The 27,530-nt window shown below is 43.9% G+C and overlaps 3 protein-coding genes across 4 annotated transcripts; 1 reads left to right on the top strand and 2 right to left on the bottom strand.

Moving 5' to 3' along the window:
• Nucleotides 1–728: 728 nt before the first annotated feature.
• Nucleotides 729–6,469, bottom strand: slc7a4 (solute carrier family 7 member 4). The gene is made up of 5 exons (XM_084024661.1): nucleotides 6,356–6,469; nucleotides 3,673–4,735; nucleotides 2,889–3,595; nucleotides 2,676–2,784; nucleotides 729–1,518 (listed from the first exon to the last, which is right to left on the bottom strand). Exons 2-5 carry the CDS (start codon nucleotides 4,652–4,654, stop codon nucleotides 1,310–1,312), a joined length of 2,007 nt encoding a protein of 668 aa, XP_083880787.1. The 5' UTR covers nucleotides 4,655–4,735; nucleotides 6,356–6,469; the 3' UTR covers nucleotides 729–1,309.
• Nucleotides 6,470–7,485: 1,016 nt separating this feature from the next.
• On the bottom strand, nucleotides 7,486–9,898 carry dgcr6 (DiGeorge syndrome critical region gene 6). The gene is made up of 5 exons (XM_084024624.1): nucleotides 9,563–9,898; nucleotides 9,321–9,481; nucleotides 8,815–8,915; nucleotides 8,592–8,732; nucleotides 7,486–8,458 (listed from the first exon to the last, which is right to left on the bottom strand). Exons 1-5 carry the CDS (start codon nucleotides 9,664–9,666, stop codon nucleotides 8,390–8,392), a joined length of 576 nt encoding a protein of 191 aa, XP_083880750.1. The 5' UTR covers nucleotides 9,667–9,898; the 3' UTR covers nucleotides 7,486–8,389.
• A 296-nt stretch (nucleotides 9,899–10,194) lies between these two features.
• Nucleotides 10,195–24,763, top strand: rasal1 (RAS protein activator like 1). Of its 2 annotated transcripts, none has more exons than XM_084025085.1 (21): nucleotides 10,195–10,540; nucleotides 10,770–10,826; nucleotides 12,002–12,115; nucleotides 13,196–13,257; nucleotides 14,469–14,598; nucleotides 15,043–15,124; nucleotides 15,201–15,341; nucleotides 15,436–15,527; nucleotides 15,965–16,082; nucleotides 16,156–16,309; nucleotides 17,670–17,734; nucleotides 18,005–18,117; nucleotides 18,691–18,880; nucleotides 18,974–19,111; nucleotides 20,139–20,283; nucleotides 20,792–20,964; nucleotides 21,823–21,960; nucleotides 22,291–22,426; nucleotides 22,904–23,024; nucleotides 23,213–23,289; nucleotides 23,384–24,763. In XM_084025085.1, the coding sequence occupies exons 1-21, from the start codon at nucleotides 10,476–10,478 to the stop codon at nucleotides 23,530–23,532; spliced, it is 2,460 nt and encodes an 819-aa protein (XP_083881211.1). In that variant the 5' UTR covers nucleotides 10,195–10,475; the 3' UTR covers nucleotides 23,533–24,763. The 2 variants fall into 2 exon arrangements, with proteins under 2 accessions (XP_083881211.1, XP_083881210.1); XM_084025084.1 differs by having other exon boundaries at nucleotides 10,196–10,540; nucleotides 18,688–18,880.
• Nucleotides 24,764–27,530: the final 2,767 nt, after the last annotated feature.

The raw sequence follows: 27,530 nt of genomic DNA, 5'->3' as shown, positions 1-27,530 counted from the left end.
TTCACTTATTGACACTGCTGATTATAAGTGTAGGCCATGGGAATGTTATTTGTATAATACCAGTGTTCTCATATGTGTGCCTTTCTCTAATCTAGGTCAGACTGCAGCTTGGGGACAGGGACGATGCAAATCTGCTGGGATTACGGAGGCCTCGGAGAGACGGAGCACATCCCAGGTTTAACGCCACCAGTCAGCCCGTCTGCCGAAGATTCACATTTAATAGGTTTGTGCTTGCCTTAGGTTACATATCCAACAATCTAACCATCTCTCGTGTTATCTCAGGAAGTCACAGTCAAATAAAGTCGTAACAATCCAAGTGCTTTCATTTCTAATCTCACACCAACGGTGAGTGAGGGGTAAAAAAAAAAGGGGTTAATGTGTGTGAGAAAAGTCCAAGATCAGTGACACAAAAGAGACGTGGGTCATGGGATGAGATTAAGGGAGATTAAGTGAAGCACTGAAGTGTTGTGAGCCATTTAAAGGTGAACACAAATGATAGACACTAATAGAGGTAAAACCATATGTAACACAGATACCGCGACACACAGCTCGGGGGAAAAACGAAGCTAATGAGATCTGTATAAAAGGCAAAATAGAAAAATAAATACATATTTTAGAATAACGGATGAAATCATTTGCCAGAAACCACTATATACTCAGGACGGCCTATGATTAACAACAAGAGGAGAATCCCAATTAGAGCCTGTAGTTTCTCCTGAAGCTCTGGGGAGATGAACGTAAAAGAAAAAAAGGCAAAAATATAAACTCACAAAGGTCTGTGCATTCCTTTGCTTTGTAAAAATAAAAAAACATGAAACATATGATTGCTTAAAACTATATTCATGGTGAATGTTGATTTTCCAGCTCCAGATCCGTGTTAGCATTTAAAAATGATCCACTGAGTATACTTAAAGGTTTTCTAGCCGCTCTCATCATGGCGACGCTTTACTAAATGTTTGTCACAAAAGAAAAAAGAAAAAGCACCATATATAACCTGTAACCACATGGATTCTGACAAACTGGCAAAGGTTAAAAAGAGGATATAACACAAGTTTGATGCAAAGAGTTCACAGGACAGTTATAAAGCTCTCTACTGTACATTCGAGTATTACAAGATATACAAATAGGCATCACAATGAGACAGAGAGCGTGCATCCCATCCTGTGGTGTGCTTACATACTGTGGCAGGCCAGTCACACACGCCGAAGGGAGTGAGAAACAGAGAGAACACCAGTTAATAGTAAAGCGTATGAGTGGGGAGACAACAGACAGATACCAGGCAGTAGTCACGGCGACGTTTGGTCACACATCATCTGTTTCTGGCGAGCTCCTCGGCGGGGGCGTTGACGTCGTGGTGCGCCGAGGCGTTGGCTTGTCCGTCGGGCTGGATCGGCTGCACGGTCTCCATCAGGCTGCCGCTGGGGAGCACCACGTAGCGGGCGGCCATGTCGCTGGGCTGCAGCTCCCGCATGCCCTCCTTACTGTGCCAGATCCCATAGCCAAAATATACCAGGAGACCTGAGAGAGGGACAGCAACCAAACACTGTGAACCACAGCCAGTTAAAGTCAGAGCATGCGCTGTGCAGAGAAGAGTAGTGAGAAATGCCTGATTTGTGTTATAACATCCCACAAACAGGCTGTTAACAGCAGCTTTCATGTCACTTTTTGTTTGACTTGACTTGATGATAAAATCACCAGTATTACAGAGGAACTATGAGGCTCCTTTTCTGGTGCGTACTTGTATTTTAGGTTAGGTAGCCGACTCTGTTGTGATTGGTCAATGTCCTGCATAACAGGAGTTTAAGCATTGACTCTAGGGGAAGTTTAACATGCACAAAAAAAACTCTTTCATAAAGTTCATCCTGAGGGCGGCATGAAAGTCTGTGTATAAAATGTCACGGCAATCCATCAAATTGTGGATTTTGTTTAGTAGTTGTTGAGATTTTTCAGTCTGCCGTCAATTTGTCCCAAGCTTTACATTTACTGTAATCAAATCCATTACTTTTATCAATTTGTTTTTGTTTTTACTAACTTTTATTGACTCTTTGGTGTAATATTGACCACTTGGATATAACCCCCACCTCAACTCTGAGTCGAATGGAGAAATCCTACGTTTTTCTTTGCTTCAGTGGCCATCAAGGAGGCTAAGTGGCTCCTACTTTCTCTAGGGAAGCTGAGAGAGTCTGGCCTTAAACCCTGTCAAGTGTAGTATTCCATGCGTGTGCATCTTGTTAACTTGCTGCGGTGTGACAGAAGTCTTTAAATGGTTTACTGGTTCAGAGAAGCCTTAAGCCAATGCAGCTAATCATGTTTCCATACTGACAGGGCATTAACACTATTCACCACCTACATACTTGTCCCTTAATGTTCAGAACATCTATGTTTAATCTGGTGATATAACATGTACAGTACTTAAATAACTGCAGGCATATGGTTTGTGATAGTACAATCAAATTGGGACTGTCATATCGGATCATGTGTGTGTGCACACATGATCCTTTAATGTACCAAAATCAGCTCAACAAAATGCAAAGCAGTGTTTGCTTCTCGACTACGTGCCAAGTTCTCGTCACCTTTCAAGTTTAGTTGAAGTTAAAAAGGTGCGTTTGTTTTGCATGAATGTTTGAACCGTTGCGTGATTGAGGAGAGTTGTTGTTTCTTCCGTGCTTTCTTACCCACAGCGATCCATACGGTGAATCGAATCCAGGTTAGATAGCTGAGCTTCATCATGAGGAACACATTAATGAGGATACTGGCTGCTGGAGTCAATGGAACCAAAGGTACCTATACAACAACAACAACAACAACACATCAACCATCCATTTAATTGAGACTTTCTGAGTGTGTGTTGCTGCCGGGACAACCAATCACACAGTGTTAAATCTCACCTGGAATGTTTTTCTGTTGGTGTGTGGCTCGTGGACCCATATGAGCGCCAGGCTGAGAAGATAAGCTAAGCCGAAGACCACCAGCAGCAGGGCGACGCTCCAGATCGGCATATGCAGCTGATTGACTCCGAACTCGATCACGGCACACAGGGCGACGGAGCTGGCGAACAAAGTCACAACGCAGATGCCCACCACCTCGCCGGGCTCACAGTCCGCCAGCAGCCGGCCCAGGTACGGCTCCCAGTAGGCCCTGAGCTGCCCCACCCCGCGGCGTTCTCTCACCGCCTGCCTCTCCACCAGCTGGAGTTTGTCGGTGAAGGACTCGTACTGCTTCAGCTCCCCGCTGTCCTCGGTTATGGTCTGAGACTCCGAAGGGGCCGGCGACGGCTCGGCGTTGGGGTTGGGAGACGTGGAGGCGGTTCCCTTAGAGCTGCTTTTGTCCGGCTGGAAGCGCAGCACGATGACGCTCGCCGCCACGAAGGTGTACGCCAGGAGGGTGCCGATGGACAAGAACTGAACCAACGCCTCCAGGTCAAAAATGAGCGCCAGGACGGCCATGAGGAACCCAAACACCAGTATAGCATTGACGGGGACTTTGCTCACGGGATTGACTCGTGAGAAAAAGGAAAAAAACAAGCCGTCTTCTGCCATGGCGTACACGATCCGAGGGAGGGAGAAGAGATTACAGAGCAGCACGGTGTTCATGGCTGGAAACGGGAACAGAGAGTCATTATCAGACGTGAATCCTACTTCTACCATGTTATACTTGAATTCAGAGACTCACCACAGATGGAGCCTATCGCCACGATGACTCCGGCCCAACTGTAGCCCCGGCGGAAGAAGGCGTCTGACATAGCTGAGTTGGGGTCCAGCGTGTGCCAGGGGACCATCAGTGTGAGCACCGTGGAGACCAGGATGTAAGCCGTCGCCGCCAGTGCAAGGGAGATCGCGGTGGCGATGGGAATCGCCTTCTGTGGGTTCTTTGCCTCCTCGCTTGAGGAGGCGATGACATCGAAGCCCACGAATGAGTAGAAGCACGTGGCCGAGCCCGCCAGTATTCCAGATATCCCGAACGGTGCAAAACCTCCTTCTTTCTGGCTCCAGTTGACCGGCTCGGCCAGGATGAAGCCAAATATCAGGATGAAAACGATGATGACCATGCTAATAACGGAGAAGATGTGATTGAGGTACGAGGACACTTGGACTCCAAAGGAAATGAAGAACGAGCCGATGACTAGAATCCCTGCTGCAAGGAGGTCTGGGTAATGGGCGAGGAAGGGCACGTCCCACCGCATAATGTGCGTCTCCGTGAAGTTCTGGATGACGTGGTTAAAAATGGAGTCCAGGTAGCCGCTCCAGGCGCGTGCCACAGCGGCGCCACCAATCATGTTCTCCAGAATCACATTCCAGCCAATGAGGAAGGCCCAGACCTCTCCCACCGAGACGTAGGTGAACATGTAGGCGGAGCCTGTTTTGGGAATGCGTGCTCCGAACTCTGCGTAACAAAAAGCGGCCAGTAGAGAAGCGATTCCCGCGATCAGGAAGGATATGACGACGGCGGGTCCAGCTATGTCCTTGGCCACCGTTCCTGTGAGGACGTAAAGGCCGGAGCCCACCATGCCCCCGACTCCCATCAGGGTCAGGTCCAGGGTGGACAGGCAGCGCTTCAGCGACGTGGCCATCATGTCATCTTCTAGCGTCTTGAGTCGGTTCAGCTTCTGACAAAGGCGCACGGCTGGGCTGCAGCCCCTCGGACAGGTTGCCATGGCTACGGACTGGGACGGGTCAGCTGGGCAGAGTGCTGTTGAACCGTCACAGTAGATCCATTACCTGTTTATCAAGCCGACCTGCAGGCACAAAGCACAACATGGACAAGTGTGTGAGGAACAACAGGAAAAACTGCTGCAGGTGTGTTTGCTCCCATTTGTTTATCCACACACCTTGTTTGAGTAACAGAAAAACACTTATCGCTACTCAAGTTCTACTAAAAGAAAAGATATAAAATGCTATGAAGATAAAGCATTAAACAAGTATTATCATCAAAAGGTCAAAGGACTCAATGCAGAATCATACATTTTTATAATTATTGATGCATTTATCTGTAAAGGTTCATTGCAACTCCTTCCAAAACATTATATAATCATTTATTAGTTGATTATATTGTGTTTTATAATCTGAATCTTAATTCAAGCTATCAGATGAATGTAGTTATTAGAACTAAAAACTAGCATAACATGGTGGTGAAAACACAGTATGGATACTAAAGTACAGTAATTGAGTAAATGTACTAAGTTAAATTCCACCAATATTAACATGTAATATGTGTTTGCCCAACTCTAGTCAATAACATGACTGGCATCAATGCAGCTGCTAAATAGTCTGTTTCCACTCCATATACTACTAATCTTTAACTACTAATATTTAACATCATAGTAACTAATCTGGAATGTAAACAACATTTTTTTGGTTCTGAATTATTATGTGTAGTTTGAATCAAAATAAGTTGTCAGAGTGCCTCAAGGAAGCATCAAAACAGAGCTTGTAGTACAGATACTCGTGTTCAAAACGACCGGTGAAAGTAAAAGTACTGATTCTACTTCTTTACAGTACAGCCTCTGAAATGTACTCAAAGTATAAAGTAACCCTATGTAGCACATTTATATTGGCTGGTTCTTTTTTTGCAAGGCTAAGGGAATCTCACATCATATTAATAAGAATAACAAATATCAATAATTCCCCTCAAACGCATTAAAACGTAAGATATCTGTTTTAAAATGTATAAATACTCAAGTAAAATACAGACCTGAACATCAAGTACAAATACGTTACTTCCCACTTCTGTTTGATCATAATAATCATAATAGTCTCTTGTTCCGGATTGGTCAACGAGGCCTGCAGGTGTCACAGTGACTGGACCCTCATCATCATCATCACTCAGCAGCCGACCAGGCCGCACCACGTCATCCGGTGCGCTCGTGTGTAAAATAACGTGGTATCAGATTGTACATGGATTTGTTTTATTTTGTATTTTATGTCTTGATTGCAAGCGGCGTGTTTGTTTCCCCGGTGTTCATCCTCTCGGCCCGGGCGGTGCAGCATCCGATTCCTGCCCTTGATAGGCGTAAATGGCGACAACAGGACGCCTTCGCTATAATTACGTAACGCTTTTATTCCCTTCTAGAAATAAGGCCCCGCCACCCCCCTCCCCCTCCCTCCCCCCGTCAGCAGCACATTAATAATTTAAAACTAAATGGGGAGACAAAAAGAGCTCTCTCTTGCACGTATTCTGGATGTGCAGGTCGATCACAATCTTAATTCGATGCGATTAATTTAACGTATTTGTAACCACACACACACACACACACACACACACACACACACACACACACACACACACACACACATGAAGCACAAATGTAAAAAACACAACAAAACAAGCAAACACATGATTAGAAACATGGCTTTACCGATGCTGCTCAGCGTCCGTCATCGGTGCTGCAGGTCCGGCGCTCAGGTAAGCCGCTGGGCTGCATCGCCTGCTGATGGAGCAGCAGAAGGCAGCAGAAGGCAAAGTACAGCCCAGAGATCCGGGCGGTGCTCGGTGTGGGCGGGGTCAAATGACGGGTTTGACTCCGCCCATATCCTCCTCCCCAGATCAAGGCCTACTCAAATGCAACACCTGGTGGTTGAAAGAGTGCACAAAGTCACAAACGTCGATGATGCATCAAGGGAAATGATGACACGGGCAAATATGTAATATAAAAATGTGTAATATGATTGAATTTATGTACGCAAAGCAAATTCAATCAGCATATTTCTTTAAAAAGTGGTCTCTTATAAAAACAGGACATTTGCATAAATTTAATGGGGAAAATCTAATTTAATATATTCTTAGAAAGAGTTGTCTAATGTAATAAATAGCCATTTTGAATTAGTCATTTATTCATTTTTTATACATGTTGAAACTATTGTATTGTCTCTGTTACTACGTAGTAAAGTAGTAATCCTCTATCCTGATTGATAATGCTATCTTGTAACATTTTACCAGACCATTTTCCTTCCCAGGTCATAGATATATCCGGGGAAGCGTGCTGCCTTCACGTGGTGTCGGAATTGTGGGAAATACGAGTTGCCTACTCGGAAAATCGCAATTTAACATCCATTTAGAGTCGTAATTACGAGTGAGTGGGATCATTTTAGATGCCCGAGCGGAACCTGTCAACATGCTGGAGAAGATTCAGTCATGGATGGTACGTAATTCTTTATTTTTATTTTTGTTTGTGTGTGTAATTTTAATCTCTATTACTACTTAACGAGTGGGAAGTAGGATATTCCGACTGGCACATGAAGGCAGCATGAAGCCAAAATGTGCTGTCTCGCCTGCACCTTAAAGGGACAGGTACCAATAGGGAGGGTTTCCCCGCTGCACCCCACCCTTTAAAGCTACAGATTATTCGGACCCAGAATCCGGATTACCACGACCTGCATGACCGAGAATCTTCACAGACACGTTGAGTAAGGAGTTTAGCTAGGGAAAACAAAATAAGGCAAAAACAAATGTAATGTTTTGTATTTTCATAGTTCAAGTGGCCAATGGATGTAAAAAACAAAACAAACATTACGAATAAATACAACTCAAACAGGATCAACCTGCCAATGTGCGTCTTCTGTAAACACATGCAGAGACAAACATGACTAACTTCCCTGCAGGTTTCATACCAAACACCAGCTGTTGTGAGTCCTGCCAGCAGCCCTTTTTATGAGATCATAAACCTCCTAACATTTGTTCAGTGTGAAGGAGATGAATGCATTTGGACCTGGTCTGAGGTTTAGGAGCAGCATTCTGGACCCTAATGGTGCTCCTGTGTTGTAAAGATGGATATAATGATGGATATTTGAAAGCCAGAGCGATTACACAAATTACTGCACCAAAAAAGAGTTACAGCAACGTTATGAGATCACAATTCTGTTAAATCGTTCACAAAAGGCAAAAAACACAGAGACTTTTAAATAATTTGTTTTATGAAAATAAATATTCACATAACCGAAAATACATTGAAATGTACCATCCATACTAGTTTTGTTCATATGTTTATCATATGATTAGTTGAATGGTTCATTTGTTTATGCGAGGCAGTAAACATGAACTGGCATTAACAAAAAAAAGTAACAAATATGAGCAGGAGATGTATTTCAATACTGTTCATAAACACAAAACATTAAAGTGTTCAAAACAAACAAGACACTTCAGTCAAAAACAACAGGAGGTCCCTGATCCCACAATCTCTGTGTCCACAAGCAACATATTGACCCTCTCTGCTATTTAGCTTCTGCTAAATCCTAATATGTGTATAACAAACGTCCTACTTTTCCCAGTTAAGTGCTTTACAGTCTCCGTTGTGACAACCTGCTGCTGCTCTCTCTTCCAGGAGGAATCTCACAGTAACTGGGACGTGAGGACGAGGCAGCCAGCGGCCGCTCCACGCTCATCCTCCGAGGGTTCAATACTGCGACTCCTTCTGCTGCAGCTTGAGGATCAACTCCAGTAGGTTCATCTGCATCGTCAGCTCCTGAAATAACAGAATAGTTGAGGAGCAATTACTCGTGACACACATCGCCATCTGCTGGACATTCGTCTGCATCTCAAAGAGCAGTCTATGCTGCCGTGTTAATTGCAGTGAGTAGACAGGTGGGGAATTTCACCTGAGGATTAGTGGTGATAAAAAATCCAGGGACTCCTGCTTTCTCCAATGTGTTCTGCTGGTCAATCACTTTTTGATCAATTTCTGCCACAATCTTCTTATCCATCATTCTTTGCTCCTCTCGCACGCGGATCTCCAGAGCCTGGTAAGCACAATTATTAGTTAACAAACAAAAAAAGACAATACAGCAATAATAACAGACCTTTAGGTCATCAATGACTTACATCTTGCTCTGCCTGTTGGGTGGGTTTGAGAAGCGAAAGGTTGTGAGACTTGCACGACAGCAGAGCATCTTTGTGTCTCCGCATGAGATCTTGTTTGAGTGCTGCACACAAAAAGAAAACTAGTCATCATCACACTGATATTTGAGGGTTTCAAGAAGCTGGTTTGGTGCTCAATCTGGTTCTTGATTTAAAGGGATGCAGGTTCATAGTTTTTAATGTTATGTTGAGTGTCATACAGGGGTGCTTTAATAGAGCGATGTACTTAATGATTTGGTAGTACCTCCAGAGTCAGCTAATACTGACGTTTATCATCATTATTATTATTAATAATAAGGCCCCTGATTGGTCGAGGTCCCTGGTTGAAGCCCAGGTAAGCCCGTGCATTTAGGGGCCTCTGGTGTCATATCACAACAAAAGTTTTCACATAAAGCAGGACTAGATTATTTTGTGTCATTTAAAAAGTCCCAACATCCCCCTCCTCCATACAAGTCAGGGTTTTCTCCAACCTTGGTGTTCACAGTGCAGCTTCTGTCTCTGGTTGTACAGGTTCTTCTCCGTGAGGTGCTGGATATCCAGGAGGCCCTGCACGATCTCGTAGACCGTCCCGTCGATGAGCGCCAGAGCTAGGTCACCCAGCGTGCTGTAGGACAGTCTCTGCTGGAAGGAGCTAAGACACAACACACAACAGTCATCACAATAACCGATTAACCGAATAACCCCCCTAAATCCGAAGGCGAGGCAGCGTTACCTGGGCAAGTCTTTGACTAAAGTCTGCAGTTCAGATAGCAGGTAATAATGTCTTTCTTGGTGTTTAGTAGAATCGCTGTCGATGACTCCGGGATAAACATCCATTTCATCCCCGCTAGGCTAGCTTAAAGTAGCAGGGCAGGGCTAATGTAGCTATTTTATACGTTATAAGTTAGCAGAAATGTCGGTTAGATGTCGGGGACGAGCGTGTCGGTGCGGCGGTGAGTTAACAGATCGGTTCAAACGACTAAACACAACTTCGCTGGAAGAAACGTGTTTGTTTTTAGCTGCTTCGAAATTAGCCTTCAAACATGAGCGGATGGATGAGGACCCCCGCCTGGAGTAGCTGGCTGTCAAGATGCCTGTCTGTAATGTTGCGTGCAGTACCCACTGCATTCACCAGGCGGCGCGTATGATTAAAAAAAGAAAAGGGGGGGACGCCCCCTGAGGGATACTACATACCAGGTATGACCATTCATTTACGGGTCTTATGAATGAGCACAACAGCGTTTTTTTAATAAAAAAAAGGCAATAACGACTAAAAATTGAGCGACGTTAGATATGTAAAATAATCTTAATCTGGTGCTGCTTGCCTGCTGATCACGTTTATTTCGGAATGGACATGTCTGACGGAGGGATCGATTAAAAGAAGGGCTGTCACACACGCACAACACCGGGACGCGGGTCCGGCTTCACGGTTCATCCCCGCTGGATACTGACTGACTGACTCGGGGGCTGCACGCGCGACACAGGCGCGCGCTGCTGGTGGGCTTGTGCGCCGTCACGCGCCGAAGGTGCCATGAAATGAAGAAAACTCACTTGCGGAGGGGGGAAGAGCACAATTTGTAAGAGCGCGTATGGGAACGGGGAAGGAATTGGACTAAATAGCGTGCTCGACTCAAAAGGGTGGAAAAATGGCCAAAAACACATCTCTTTATTTTAGAATTGTCGAGGGCAGGAACCTCCCGGCCAAAGACGTGTAAGTGATTTCTGAATGGCATGCGTCCTAATCTCTTGTAACATATACAGCCTCAGCGCTGTTTTAATAGCTACTTATAAGGTTAATTAGATAAGAACAAAAAGTCCAGGCTAGATTTGAATAGCCTAATTGAAGGATTTGGAGATGAGCCTGGTCTGTCTACTCGAATTGACCTCAGTAAGACAATCAAATTGTGCCAAAAATGAAATATTCTTCTTGTCATGTCAAGGTCCGGAACCAGTGATCCATACTGCCTCGTAAAAGTTGACAATGAAGTTGTGGCCAGGTGAGTTCTCTCTGATTTTTTTATTATGCATGATCTGCGCATATGCAGCAGGAGAATGTTTAATGTGTGCATTTGGATATCAGTAATCGCAGTTGGGATATTTGCTGTGGGTTAGTTTTCTGGCTGAGGTCCCGCTGTGCACTTGTAAACCCGGATGAAGTGTGTGTGATAAGGGTGGTGGTGGTGGTGGTGGTGGTGCCCTGAGCGTGGCTCTCCCAAACACAGAGAACCCGATACTGCTCTGGCCTTTAAAACACCCGCATGTAACCATGGAGAAGGTGCATCAATTATTGCAGGGAGCTCCTGGTGTAAGCAAGGAGAATGCCTGGAGCTGACCCAGGGGTGTTTCATCCCCCAAGTATTAAAAAAAGAAGCTCAACAGCAGATATGTAGTAGAGTTTATAATATGATCGTGGTTTAATTTGAAAAAAAATATGAAATGTGTGGCGAGTGAAGTGTCTTAACTGTTCCATCTGTTAGAGAAAATGGCACAATGATTCACAGCAGACACTCACTCTAATGATCTGGTACTTGTAGTGTCACCAGCTGACTCCTCCAGTGAGATGTTCATGGATAATGTGGCTGTTAGGTTGTGGTGGGAAAACATGCTTACAGTAAACACTTCTAACGTTGTCCCCTAGTGTAAGACATTCTTTGAAATATTTGAAATGATATGATGTGTGAATCATTACTTTTTTTGCGATACTTTTATTCGAAGAATATACCCTTTTTTTCATGAAGTCCTTTATTTTATTTAGATGGTCTAAAATTGGCAACAAAAAAGAAAATATTAAGGAATTGATCGTTGAAGAATGCGCATACAAGACTACAAATCTGACCAGCTCTCAATGTTTTTCGATGCTTTTTTTCAAATCTTGCACACACAAGAAATTATGATGAAAATGATGTGAATTTCATGAATTATTTTCATCATTATAAAATTCCTGAACTTGAAGAAAATGCATTTTTCAGGCCAAATTTCAAAGGTGACTCAAACTATGAGGAATTTAAAGCTAATATTTTGCATGGTACAGACATATAAGAATTTTTCCAGCAAAATCTGAGGAGGTGACCTGGGGAGGTGAGTTGGCGTGGAATGAGTCTCTCTATCACATCCATGTGACGTGTTTCCTCGTACGATGTGGTTAAAAGGCGTGTTCGACGTCTCTTTCCAGGACCGCCACCGTGTGGAAGAACCTCAGTCCTTTCTGGGGTGAAGAGTACACGCTGCACCTCCCGATGGGCTTCCACTCGCTCTGCTTTCACGTCATGGACGAGGACACTTTTGGGTAAATGTCATTCAGAGCGTGTGTCAAAATCATTCCATATCCATCCATTACTCTCCACTGATGGCGCCAGACGATTTATAGTCCTCCAAGTCATGACTGTTTGCTTAACTCGCCTCGTGAATGAGCCGACATGGACCTTATATGGTTAAAATGTTTTGGTGGAAAAAATCCAAGCTCTGAATAAACAAACATCATCAGGCAGATGGTCGCCCAGATCGAGTGATAAAGGTTGTTTTCTTTCTCGTGACCACAAAGTCCTCTAATCAGTCTGTCTCAGGCAGCAACCTCCGCTTCTGAAAAGTGAAGCCAATGCATTCTGTCTGCTGGCCACCAGGGGGCGACTCCTCTCTGGTTGTATAGAAGTCTATGAGAAAATGGTCCTACTTCTCTCTGCTGGCCACCTGGGGGCGACTCCTCTCTGGTTGTATAGAAGTCTATGAGAAAATGGTCCTACTTCTCTCTGCTGGCCACCAGGGGGCGACTCCTCTCTGGTTGTATAGAAGTCTATGAGAAAATGGTCCTACTTCTCTCTTGATGTATTATCTCAGTAAACATTGTAAACATGAGTTTATGGTCTCAATCTCTAGTTTCAAGTCTTCTTCAATCCAGCATGATGTTCATTTAGTACATTATGGTCCATTTAGAGTCCACCAGACCAGGAAGCAGGGGATGCTTTAGGGGGCGGGGCTTATCTGCTGATTGACAGGTCTATACCACGCTACCAATGCTAGTTAGCTACTAAGATGACTTTAACACTTAGCTGTAAAGTTGACCTTGAATTATGAAGCTAACTTTGTTAGCAGCTTCAAACCAGAATCCACATGGATCCAGATCCAGTAAGGTTGCTTGTGTTCATCCAATCCACCCGTCGCTCCTCCACAGTCCAAATATGGTCACTTCCTTCACTGGTTGCAAAAATTCCAAGATAGCGATGGCCAAAATGCCGAACTCGAAGCTTCAAAACCGTCGTCCACGAACCAACAACGGGCGACGTCACCATGACGACGTCTGTCTTCATATTCAGCTTTATCCAGCTTCTCTCTGATAATCTCTCCTTTTATCTCATTCTGTTCTCTGCAGTCACGATGACGTTATTGGAAAGATAACTCTGAGCAAAGAAGCCATCGGATCTCAAGCTAAAGGTACGACTGATGAAGTGGGATGGGTGCACGGCCAAAGGTCATAGGTTAAACACACGTGGCGTCCCGTGACCCGAGTCAAAGGTCGGAGTGATGGAGGAGACGTGGCCCTTTTTTTTTTTAGATGGAGACCCTGGGAATGTTTCTCAGAGCTCACTTGATTGGCTATTTGAGGACTTGAGCTGCGTAAACAACCGTCAGCGTTCACATCGACGCTCGTGTGATTACGATGACTCTCCTGGTGCTCGTCTGCATAAACTCTGGGTTTCATGTGCATTAAAAAAAAAAACCTTCCTTTTGCGTGGGAGCCTGCAGCTGTGAAAGGAGGAGAACAACCACAGCATTTTAAATGGCTCCAAAGCGTTTAATGTCTGGTTCTAGTCACAGTTTACCTCGGCGTGTCGTGTGATTCATCACTGCGCAGTCAGAGTCGGTTGTTTCCTCACAGGAAGATTCTCTCAGCCCGTCCTTGACATTGTGCTCTCACTGACGTGTCGTGCTTCTGAAATGCTGAGACAGAGTTTAATGTGTTCAGACTCACAAAACGATATCATCATTAACATGTTGTTCAGACTGTTTGTTTTACCTTCAGCTTGTGTTCTCGTCGGCGTTACAGACACTATAAAACATCTAGTTACTCATAAACATAAAGATGATCAATTAGTTAATTAATCAGACCATAAAATCTCACAGTAAGTATCCCATGATGTTGCTTATTTTCCCACATCAACACCCTAAAATATTTACTGTTTTACTTTATTTATTTATAAATTGAATAAAAGCGTAAACTCATTGCTGCCATAGAATATTTCTGTTTTTTTTCTTTTCAACTCTCTTCATTAAGTTAGAACCGTTTTTTTTACAGCACAGCTGAAGTGATTACTTGATTAATCACTATTCATACACCCAAAAATCCCAAATGTATGCCTTACAGTCTGTACAGCATACATCCACGGAACCTCCATCGAATAAGAAAAAAATCTTCTCATTTGCAAAATCAGGAAGAAATCTCAGGGAGAGCCACTGAGGAGGGATTCCTCTCCCAGAAAAGACAGAATGAATAAAAAGAGATGAAACATGCGATGACAGCTGTAGTCGATGAACAGAAAACAGCTAATTGGACCGATGTGATCTGTATCCTGAGCTTCGGTGTGTGTTATCCATTCTTCATGTTCGGAAGGAGTGTGTTTTCATGACTTTGTCTCGATGCTCAGGACTCGACAGCTGGCTGAACCTGACGAGGGTCGACCCCGATGAAGAAGTCCAGGGAGAGATCCGCCTGAGTCTGGAGCTGCTGAAAGACAAAGAGAAGATCAGCCTGCGGTGTCGACTCATCGAAGCCAGGTAACAGAAGTGTGAGTTATGAGTGTTAGAGTCCAGCGGGGGCTGCTGGGATATAAAAACGTGGTTTTTAAAAATCGGTTCATCAGTCAGAAGTCTAGCTGAAACCTGGCAGCAGCGCCAACGCCGTTTCTCTGCTGAAATCTTATCGCCATCACCCCGCAGGCCTCCCCCTCTTCTGAGTCACACCGCCACTATCGCTCCACTCACTGCCCCATCTGGTCGTCCCGGGCTACAATCACTTCCTCTCAGGCAGGACGCTAATGAGCGTGTCAATCAGATCTCACACTGTGTTATTCAAACATGTGAATCAAGTTTGAAGGAATTAGGTCAAGTGGAAAGTTTTGAGCTGTTTCTTCTCCCCAGTTAATTGAATTTAGCAGGTAACAGGAGTTCTGTTGAGTTTTTCCAGTGATCAGTTGTCTTTTGGTGTGGTGGCGCCCGCAGAGACTTGGCTCCGAGAGACATCTCCGGAACCTCGGATCCGTTTGCAAGAGTTATTTTCAACAACCACAGCGCGGAGACCTCGGTGAGCTCGACCCGCTTCCACCGTCACTACGCCCGTTGGGTTTCATGTTTCCTAACATTCCCAAACTGTTTCTTAGATTATCAAGAAGACCCGTTTCCCTCACTGGGCGGAGACCCTGGAGCTGGATTTGGATCCGGAGGAGCTGACGGAGGAGGGGGCTGTCACCGTGGAGGTCTGGGACTGGGACATGGTGGGCAAGAACGACTTTCTGGGGAAGGTGAGGGCGCCGTTTTTCACAGATTTCATGCACCGATGTAAGATGTAGGAGGTTTAAAGCCTGATGTCCTTGTTTGTGTCCTTTCATCCCACAGGTGGAAATCCCTTTTGCTTGCTTGCACAAGACACCTCCGATGGAGAGCTGGTTCCGTCTGCTTCCCCTGAGAACCAATGAGGTGGATGCGAGGTGAGGATCATGCGCTTGTTTGTCCGATGGGGTGACTCGGCACGTTTGCAGCTGAATACTGGGATACATTTGAACACAAATCAAGCAGCAATCTGTGTTTTGAAAAAGCACTCAAGGGAACGTATTTGTTCCCGGGCTTTTAAATGAACTCTCACAGTTGTATCGCCAGGTTTGTGACTGCGTCTGTTCTATAAGCTTATTTTAGAACAAAGACAGCTGAGTGAATTGCCAAAGAATGTAGAGTCAGAGAGGTTGATTAGGAAATGGTTTTAATTGAGGGGAGCACACTGCTGAGTAGAAGAAGAAGATCTGCTTTCACATTAGTGCTTAACTCAGTCATGTCTTTGCAAAAGATACGACCTCCAGCATGATCTGTTTACCCTTTTCAGAATCCTGAGCATTGTTTTTATAAATATGGTATCTTCCTCCGTTGGCAGCGGTAAGCTGGGAGCGCTGCGTCTGAAGGTGCGTTTGGTGGAGGATCGGATCTTGCCGTCGGTGTACTATCAGCCCCTCATTCACCTCCTGGTGGAGTCGGTCATCTCCCCTGCAGAGGTCAGCATCGCCATTATTTGACTTCACTAATTCAGTGTTGGCAGGGTGTCAAGACCTGATCCCCCCCCCCCAGGTGGAGGACAGCAGCGCTCTGACCATGCTGGAGGAGGTGAACACGGTGGAGAGCCGGCAGGATGTGGCGATGACCCTGGTGAAGATCTACCTGGGTCAGGGCCTGGTGGTGCCGTTCCTGGATTACCTCAACACCCGGGAGGTCAACAACACCAGTAAGATGACAGGAACGCCGTCACAACTTTATTAACTGTTAGATCGTTTCATAATAACTTAACGCTATCAGATATACAGAAAATGTAGCATTTAGCTTAGATTATGTGTACTTATTATGTGATCTTGTTAGATAGAGAATTATTATTTACATGTTTGCATGTTGAAGTTGAGCTTAAACGGCATTTAATGGTGAGTGAAAAGGCAGGCGAGGAATTTGATTTGATGCTTGAGAAGAATTAACATTGCAGATTGATGGATGGATGGATGGATGTCATGATATTATTGGTTAAAATTAGCACACGTCATTTTTTGTTTTCCAGAAAGATAAAAATCATTGGATTTTTAATCTTAGAAATACAAAGAAATTATGTTTTTCTGCATATATTGTTAAAAAGCTGCACAATATGATTGCAGATCTTAAAAGGTAAAAAAAATGAATTCAGCTTGACTTTAGTGACATTAGCTCAAAGCATTTTGTACGTAACAACTGTGATTGCGTAATTCACAGTGTGCGTAAGAGCTAAGTTTATCTCCATTAGTGTTTGTATTAGTCAGAGAGACCTTCTGGGGGCTGCTTCTATTTAAACTCACATTTGACATCAAGGTCTTTCAACATTCATGTTTCATGTGTGGGCAGCACGAGTCCACCAGCAACATATTTAAAGCCTGTATGCCAGTTATTTACTAACCCGCCCCAACATGTCTTCTCTTGGTGGTCACGTTTTTATTTTGCCTCCGCACCACATCCCTCCACTGCCAATTCACACAGAGTTGCGCTCTGGTCTTTGGGTTCTGTTTAGTTGGCGTAGTTTTAGATAATAAGCATAGTGCCGACGTTTCCATGGCAACACCACATGACTCAAACGGTAACCGCTTGAACAGGAATAGATGGTGAAAGCAGACAGACATGTAAAGTTGGGCACTGGGGGGGAAATGCAGGGAACGTGCACGGTGCACCTGCATTTCTCCACGTCCTGATCTTTAAAAAACAATGTTTGTGTTTCCATCTTGAAGGATTTTATGTGACACGTTTTTAAAGCAGATCAGTTCTTACCCGACAAACAAACACCAAGCAGGAAAGAGAGAGCACGAACACACTGTGTTCATAGCTGTCTTGCGGGTTTAATGAAGCAGTGTCGGAGATTTTAATCAAGCGTGATTACGAGCCCGTTTCTTCATTACACTGATCAGGAAATGAACGGTCCCTGGTCAGATGTAAACCCGTGATGTCGTGATTCATGATGGGGTTTTTTATTGATTATTTTTTTATCCACAAGAATGTGGAGGTGTTAATATGATTAAATTGTGTTAATATCGTCTATGAATCTAATCAACCTCTCTTCTGCTGCGCTCTCACAGCCGATCCCAACACTTTATTTCGCTCCAACTCACTTTCCTCCAAGGCCATGGAGCAGTTCATGAAGGTGCGTTGACGTATCTGTTGTTCTCGTTTTATCAGGAACTGTAAACGCTTGATTTTTCTGTTTCTTCTGTGAGGAAAACAAAAGGCACGATCTGCCTATTAATTGCTTTTTTTTCTTCCTGAACAATCCCAAATCTCTATTAAATGAATGGGTTAGTTACGTGTATTTAAGGTCCCTTGTTCATCCCTTTGTGTGTAAAGGCAGATTAGCATCCCTGTAGCATGGATGCAAATGAGATCTCTCCAACATATGGTGTTGTTTTGCTGTCAGGCTGTCGGCATGCTGTATCTCCACGAGGTGCTGAAGCCCGTCATCAACCGCATCTTTGATGAGAAGAAGTACATCGAGCTGGACCCGTGTAAGATCGATCTGAACCGCACCAGGTAAAGCGGATTACCTTGCTGTACCACGATGTCGTTGTTCAGACCCTGAAAGATAGTCCTGATGGGTTTCACAGGGGGGGGGGGGGGGGGGGGGGTTGTGGGTTCATGTGTCTGGTTTACAATCAGTGTTAGAAATGATCAGACGGAAAAAGCTGCCACAGGAGACCCACTTCCTTTACACTTTACCCCTGAGAGGATGACATCGATGTGAGAAAATGAAAAAGAAGGAATGAAAGAAGGAGGAGGAGGGGGGGTCTGTTGCTTGGCAACTGCTACGATCCCCCTGAGATGTCTATCTCTGACATGGAGGGAGATGGAGGATGGAGGTGCTCTCTGTCTGCAGTAGATTTGCGTGCCATCACCTTATCTGTGTGTGTGTCTCCACTCACCTTAAAGTCAGCACTCAATCTCACACTCACGACATCATCAGGAACAGAGAGGCTATCAGTTATATCATAAGAGGCTTTGTAAATTGACTCAAATCGGCTTTTTGTGCTTAGCCTCGGGATTGTGTGTAATTTTGTGAAACGGGGATTCTCTCATCTGGGCTCTCTGTCCTTCTCTCTGAAGAAGAATCTCCTTTAAGGGTGCCGTGTCGGAGGCAGAGGTGCGGGACAGCAGCGTGGAAATGCTGCACGGCTACTTAACCAGCATCATCGAGTCCATCGTGGGCTCGGTGGACCAGTGTCCCCCCGTCATGAGAGTGGCCTTCAAGCAGCTGCACAAGAGAGTGGAGGAGCAATTCGCTGAACCCGAGAATGAGGTCAGAGGAAAACCAGCTGGGGATACCTCTTCACAGCGTTTCAGCATCCTTTTTTTGTGCATTATCGCAGGTGTGTTTTCCTGTTTTTTACAGGACGTGAAGTATCTGGCCATCAGTGGATTCTTCTTCCTGCGTTTCTTTGCTCCCGCCATCCTCACGCCTAAACTGTTCCAGCTGAGGGATCAGCACGCCGACACGCGGACCAGCAGAACGCTGCTCCTGCTGGCCAAGGTAAACACTCACAGCTGCTAGTTATACTATCTGTGCAGTGCTTTTGTATGCGTTGATGTCCAATAACAGCGTTAAAGCACTGAGCCTTTCCTTGTGGTTTTCCACCTCGTCAGGTATTTTACATAAATGCTTTTTAGTCCTCAATATCTAAAGTAACCTTTAGTTTTATGTCAATATAGAGACTGAACTTCCTGCACACTTTATATTACTATGAAATATTATATTACTTGAAATCCTTGTAACATACCGATAGGAATGAATAAATTAAATGCTTTGACATACTTTTTTTTTTTAAATGTCATCTTTGGCCATGGCAGGACTGTAAAAACCCCCTCCAATCAAAAAATAATTATCTCTCTGGTTTTTCCAAATGACCTCCTCTGCCTTTAACTGAACTACAAATAAACATACAATCAATAATACCCTCAAAATACCTTTTCTGATAACAGTGTGTCAGCATCCCAGAGGCTGCAACTCATTTATTCTGGAGAATAAAGACATTTGCAAAAATCAAGAACCTACACGGCACATCTCACAGCTTGATTTTCCTACAAACTTTAAACAATACACCGTTGAAATGAGCCCAAACATCACGTTGCATGGGGAAATCGTGAATAACAAAAACACAGCAGGTAACTGAGGGCTCGCCGCTGGCTCCATGTCTTTGTGAACAGGGTTGTCTCGGTCACATATTAGAAGAAAAGTGAAACCTCATTGTTTTCCCACGTTGTGCGGTTGCTGTCCGTGGTGCTGAAGTGCTGGTTGCCATGGGCTCGACAGGCGAAAGGGAACATGCTATTTTTACCACCGGGCCGCGGTTCAAAGCCAGCATCAGAGAGGGGCGTCGAGCTGGACTTCCTCCTCGCCCTCGGCCAGGTGTGGGCCGGACAAAGGCCCGCGCAGCATGTTGGCCCCCGGGGGCCCCTTTTGATCTCTGACTTTGAGATGTGCAGTCAGTCACACTGAGTTCTGTCACCTACTGGCGGTGCGATGCTCTGACGGAGGCGGTGTCTTTCATGGTCGCCAGGCGTTGCAGAGCGTGGGGAACTTGGGCCTCCAGCTGGGTCACGGGAAGGAGCAGTGGATGGCGCCGCTTCACCCCATCATCCTACGCAGCGTGGCCTCCGTCAAAGACTTCCTGGACAAGCTGATCGACATAGACCACGACACCGGTAAGGTCGACACAGCACACTCACTCGCGGCTGTAATCAGCCGCAGGCCAGCTGCTAGCACTGTTATCAGGATCCAGCAAAACAATAGTGTGGTGGTGAAATATTCATAACTAGCTGGATGACAAGAAAGGAGGCGACAGAGGTAACGAGCTGGCGGGGAGCTGGAGTGAGAAGCCGACGCCACGCTGGTTACCCAACACGTTGTTCTGCTGTCTTCCTGTCATTGTGAAACTTCTGATGTATCATGTTTCAGCCGCCCACCTGCACACCCACGCTCTCCAAAGGCCAGTTTGACATTTAATGCTCTTCAGGTGGATTTGTTGGACAGAAGTGGATGCTTGTCTTTGAAGCTCTCCTTCATGGTGGCGGTGAAGGAGGCCGAGGATAACTGGAGAAATGAAAATGAAGACTTGTACAGTCTGACAGTCTTGTTTGTGTGTCTTCATCGCCGCAGCACCGCTCTGTGTTTCTCTGCAGTTTAAAACTCTTTCTGAACTTCCTCCCCCAGTGTCCGAGGTGCCACAGCGGGCCGTGTTCATGCCCTCGGTCACCGTTAAGGAGGGCTTCCTCCACAAACACAAGGCAGAGGGGCCCCAGCTGCTCTCCCGCTTCGCCTTCAAGAAACGCTACTTCTGGTTGGCGAGCGAGACGCTGTCCTACGCCAAGACGCCGGACTGGCAGGTCGGTGCTGAACCAGCGGGGTCACATGTTCATCTACTTTACAAGCCAATTTAATTTTTTAATGGTTTGTCTAGTCAGCTAAGTCGTGTTCTTAAGTCGTTCCACTGCTGTTGTATCTGGATCAAAACAACGTCGACGTCTGCCAGATTAATATTTGCTCTCCTCGTCCAACGCACAAACTTTGAATCACGTGAAAGTGACTCATCTGTTATGAGAAGCTGATGATAAATGAATAAATGTGTCTACCCTTGAGGGAACGTTCATAAAAAAGAGGAAAGCGTTCCAGTCATCCCTCAGCTCGCCTTATTGGGTCTGTGTTGGTCTCCTTGTGAGAACATCATTAGTGTTATTACACTGTGATGCCTAACCTCGTGATAATGATCTCCTCTCATTCACCAGCCGGGGACTGAGAGTGAGGAGGGGAGCAACAAAAAAAAAAAAAAGCTCTCTCTTTGAGCAAGTCTGGTCTTTGTGTGCGCGGAATAAAGGCGAGGGGTAATTGAAGGCTGTGGATATTCATGCTAACATTGCAAATCAGATGGCAGACAATGTCCCGGCCCCTTCCTTCAGCGCCGGAGCACTCCAGTCTCAGTGAAGCGAGCTCCCGAATGGAAGTGGCTGATTTACACTTTAAAGTGGCCTTTCCTGCCACGCTGATCTCATCTTCGCTTCCTCCTCGTCTCACACGCTTCCTTTCTAGACTAAATATCTGCTCCATTCATTTGTTCCGTGATCAAATGCCACTTCTGCTTCATTTAAAACCCTCAGTGTACAAAAAAAAAAAAGCATGATCCTTCATTAGCCGCCCGCATACTTGTGATAATTGGTGTTGTGGTTTGTTTGGCTGAATTGTTGCAGGTGCGCTCCTCCATCCCGATTCAGTGCGTCTGCGCGGTGGAGAGAGTGGATGAAAATGCCTTTCAGCAGCAGAATGTAATGCAGGTCATCACTCAGGACAACGACGGGCAGCTGCACACCATGTACATCCAGTGCAAGGTGCATGGGTGGAGACACCCACAGACCTCCTACCTTTTATCAGTCTGCCACGAAACATGGTTTTTCTTGGATTGTCGCAGTCGTAAAACTATTTTATTTCCCCTCCTTTTCTGATATAAATGATCAATTAGTTTACATCTTGTATTTCCAGAATAAACATTAATAAATACATATATTTCATTTAATCAATAGTTTAAGAAGGGATAGATATTTGAAAGACAAAACATTTAATTTACAAATTACTGTAACCGTTCAAGGGTTGATTACTGTTCCTGCTCTGATGTCAGCATGACTTTAATAATTGTTCATGGTGTATTTGTTTGTGTGCAGAACGTCAACGAGCTGAACCAGTGGCTGTCTGCCATCAGGAAAGTCAGCATCTACAACGAGCGCATGCTGCCCTCTTTCCACCCGGGGGCTCATCGCAGCAGCAAGTGGACCTGCTGCCTGCAGGCGGACCGCGCCGGTAATCCTTCTCTTATTGCTGCTGATATCTGCAGGGAGTTAAAATCATTCTGTAGTGTAACTATTATCTAATTACACCCATGCACAGCTTCCAGAAGGATTCTCTAAAAGCATCTAACTTGTATCGCCCACCAACAAACATTATTTCCCTCCAGGTGGACTGACCTAAAGATCCATATTTAACGACTAAACCTTCAACTTGTTGCTGCCGTGGTTTTGTTGCATCAAACTCGTGAGAATTAAAATGCAATTTTCTCTCATCAGCCACATTATTCACCATCTGAAAGCTACATTTGATTACATTTCTTGAACCTGAACAGCAGAAATGCTTCATCAATCATCGCTATTATATAATCCAGGACGTGTTTCCTGGATAATAAAACCCGGCGTTGAGCTTTGATTGTGAATTTGAAGGATATGTTTCCCCGTTTGAGGTTAAACGTGTAGAGCCCCGGTGTTCCATCAAGCTGTCTCTCAGTCGTAGGCTGCAGCAGAACCCACTCGGCCGTGACTCTGGGCGACTGGAGCGACCCGCTGGACCCCGACGTGGAGACGCAGACCATTTACAAGCAGCTGCTGCAGGGCAGAGACAAACTCAGGTCGGTGGAGGGAGTCAGTCTGCAAACAGCCTGGGTGCAGTTCTTTTACTGGACACTAGAGGTCGATGTTGGAACACAGGATTTCACTGCTTTCACTTCTTGACTATGATCAAACATTTCCTTTATGAAAACACAATCAGATTCTAGAGAAAAGCCTGTGATGCTGTGACTCACATTATATATTGCAGGAAAAAATACATGGAGATGCCAGAAGCTGATCAGACATCCAGCAATAAAGAGAAGATGAGCTCTGACATTAACCCAGGTGAGCTGCTGCTGCACGGATGATTTCTGTTAGTGTGCATGGTCTCATCTGGTCTTCCTGTCGGATGGCACATTGTGCTCTTTCTGCCTCACAGATGGTGCAGAATGCAACGTTCAGCCGACGAAGCCAGCTCAGAGCGTCGCCGCTCGCCTGTTGGCGGTGATCGAGGATCTGGAGCAGGCTCACGCCACCTTCCAGCGCCGAGAAACAGAGGATGGCACCGGCGTCATCCTGAATCCCTAGACGCCACGCGGGATCCTCTACTCATGCTTGAGAGGGGGGAGAACATCAGATATTCCCTCTCTTGCTTGTCAGGGAGAAAACCTCTTCAAGCTCTTTAGTAAACCCCCGCTGTGACGAGTGGAAGGAATCCTGCCACCTTTTGAATCTTCTCCGCGTGCCACCGACTCCAACACAACGGGGGGAGAGGTTTCCATACTTGACGATGAAGGGCGGCGAGGGACTTTGAAGCATGATCTGACTTTTTATTTTTTTAATGTTCGATAACAAGCAATCTCTTGCATGGCATCCACTCGTTGTGAAAATGTGAAAAAGGAGCTTTTATATTTTGAGATACTGTACAGGACTGAAGTCAAGGTCACACATTTTTATGCAAAAACAAAAAGAAGAAGCTTGTTGTAGTGTTATCTACAGTGGCTGAATGTCAGATGTTTTGATATTGCTTTTATCAAAGGTTTTTTTTTTTTTTTTTTAGGCAATTTATCAACACGTTCGCAACGTAGAAGTGACATTAACATTATAGGTCAACGTGAGTTTATGACATGCCGGTGCACCGGCCACAGTGTAAAATGAATCCTATTTTAATTGTTGCTTTGTTCCCTTTATACAAAACCACGTGCTTTTGTTTGGTGCTATGCTACAGTCAACTTAAATGCTTGGTTCTGGTTTCATTTGCATTATTTAAAATGTCCTGACACCTGATGTAGCCATTCTGATATTCACGATGGGAAATATCTATACGATGCCCATTCATACGATTGAGACAATAACAATTAAGTGAGATGTTTTTCTTGAGATTTCAGTGCCACTGTTGGCTCACAGGTGTCAGGATATGTTTGAGATGCCAAATTTATTTTTTAAAAATGTAAACAAAAGAAAAGAATCCTCTGCCAGATACACAAACTGTAAACAGAGATATACATATTATATATTTCCCATAGCGCTCAGTGTCTTTCCCTTAAACAGAGACGGTACGTGAGTGTAAAGGTCAGATCTATGATCTCGCCGACACAAACACACATATATATGTATTTATGTATTACTACCATTTAGATGTCACACTATAGTACACATGCCAGACATGACAATCAATATTCTACATGCTAGACTAGAGGAAACATCCCATGCTTGTGAACTTAATACTCCCTGAATCAGAGCTTTTATTCTGAAAAAACATTACTGCCTGTACATTATTTTGCAAATACGCCATGATGGTTTGTTACTGTGAAATAAACACAACTGTATTATTCAATAAACTGTCGTTTCAGCTAATTAGTCGAATTTTGAAACAAAATGAACACCTGACCAGAAAGCAGGGCATGCTTTAGTGGGCGGGGCTTACCTGCTGATTGACAGGTCCATTTAGAGTCCAACAGACCAGAAAGCAGGGGATGCTTTAGTGGGCGGGGCTATCTTATGTTTAATGGTTTATTATGGTAATTATGTTCAGCAGCAGTTTTATTATTTATGGGAATGTTAATTTACAACACAAGATGCTCCTGTTTCTATCATTGCCTCATATTGCCGATACTGAAATACCGCAGTGTTGCTCTTGAATGATCTAATATTAGAAAGTGGGAATAAACTGGTAATAACATGGCAGATTATGTAAAGATTTGTGGATATGACGCGTTGGCTCTGTAAGCCATTTGGTTATTGCTTTGTGATTATGGAATGATTGAGGGCCGTGTACACGTCAACATGCCGTGTTGTCAGACATAAATAATGAGGGGAGTCGAGGTTGACCGATTAATTGGTTTGGAGCTGAGCTGTCAGTCAGCCGTAAACGTGTCACAGACTCTGAATCACGGTTTTAAATGTGGACCTCTTCAGGGATGAATACACTTTTCAGAAAGCACTTCTCCAAAAGACCTTCAACGCAGGATTCTTTCTGTGACGGTTTAGGAAATGTGGACTCAACCTTTGGCGATCCTGGTGAAGATTGAAGAAGCAGACAAACGGTATTCATGGTATTTTCATGACTTTTTTCGATGTGCTGTATATGACTTTTTCATGACTTTTTTCATGACTTTTTTTTCATGACTTTTTTCGACATGCTGTATGACTTTTTTTCATGACTTTTTTTTTCATGACTTTTTTCGACATGCTGTATGACTTTTTTTTCATGACTTTTTTCATGACTTTTTTCATGACTTTTTTGGACATGCTGTATGACTTTTTTCGACATGCTGTATGACTTTTTTTTCATGACTTTTTTCATGACTTTTTTGGACATGCTGTATGACTTTTTTGGACATGCTGTATGACTTTTTTTTCATGACTTTTTTCATGACTTTTTTCAACATGCTGTATGACTTTTTTTTTTAGAGGACTACAACTATACTTTAAATCAAGCCTTTTTACTGTACCAATGTGGAGAAATTCAACAACAAAGTCCCATATTTATACCTGGAGATTGCATATTTGCCCATATTTGAGCTACTGTAAAAACACTTTGCTCAATAATTCCTGGCTATGGGTGGTATATTTGACTTCTACACATAATTGACTACAAGTATGTTTAATATGAACCATTTTTACTGTACCAATTAAGAGAAATTACAAAGTAAAAGTCCTACATTTAACGAATAATAGGTAGAGGTATGAATATTTGGGGTGCTATAAGAATACTTTTCTCAATAATTCCAGAATGAGACTGATATATTTGTGTTCAGGACATCTCTGATTACATACACACTGAAAATCGTGCATTTTTACTGTACCAATTAAGAGAAATTACAAAGTAAAAGTCCTACATTTAACGAATAATAGGTAGAGGTATGAATATTTAAGGTGTTATAAAAATAATTTTCTCAATAATTCCAGAATGACTGATTGATTTGTGTTCAGGACATCTCTGACTACATACAGACTGGAAATCAAGCATTTTTACTGTACCAATTAACATATATTACAAAGTAAATGTTCTACATCTTTACCAAATACGTAGATTTCTGAATATTTAAGGTGCTATAAAAATACTACTCAATAATTATTCGTTAAATGTAGGACTTTTACTTTGTAATTTCTCTTAATTGGTACAGTAAAAATTATTATTTTGAAAACCGGAAATAATACGATGTTTCTCCGAATTTACCGCAATGCTGAGAATACTTGTACACTCGAAATTTAAGTGCGGCTGATTTGACCACGGAGATCGGAGTTGCGGCTGGCTTGACCGCGGTGGGAAACCGGAGTAAAATTATCTCGTTATCACGAGAAAACGGAGGAAAATTATCTCGTTATCACGAGAAAACTGAGGAATTATCTCGTTATCACGGGAAAACAGAGGAAAATTATCTCGTTATCACGAGAAAACGGAGGAATTATCTCGTTATCACGGGAAAAACGGAGTAAAATTATCTCGTTATCACGGGAAAACGGAGTAAAATTATCTCGTTATCACGAGAAAACTGAGGAATTATCGTTATCACGGGAAAACGGAGGAAATAAAATATATGTATGCATGACTGTTTAGGGCTTCCGTACATGACTTTTTTTATCATGACTTTTTTCGACATGATGTATGACTTTTTTCATGACTTGTTTCATGACTTTTTTCGACATGATGTATGACTTTTTCATTACTTTTTTTTCATTACTTTTTTCGACATGATGTATGACTTTTTTTCATGACTTGTTTCATGACTTTTTTCAACATGATGTATGACTTTTTTTTTTCATGACTTTTCGACATGATGTATGACTTGATTTTCATTAGTTTTTTCGACATGCTGTATGACTTTTTCCTTGGTTTTTTTTTTCATAAAATTTTTTTACAACTTTTTTTCATTTCCTTTTTCTAATGACTTTTTTCATGATTTTATTCCTGACGTGCTGTATGATAATTTCTTTCTTCTCCTACCTTAACTTACCAACTCCTATTATGGAAAGGCTGGTCACCCAGATGACCTGCAGCTGCTGCATCAATCAGCTGATGCTGCTCCTGTTAGCTGCCTTCACACAACTCTCTCCTGCACCGGACGCTGCACCACGCCCCC

Source organism: Eutrigla gurnardus (assembly GCF_963514095.1).
Source record: "Eutrigla gurnardus genome assembly, chromosome: 13".
NCBI lineage: Eukaryota > Metazoa > Chordata > Actinopteri > Perciformes > Triglidae > Eutrigla > Eutrigla gurnardus.
This window is presented reverse-complemented; position numbering and strand designations above follow the sequence as displayed.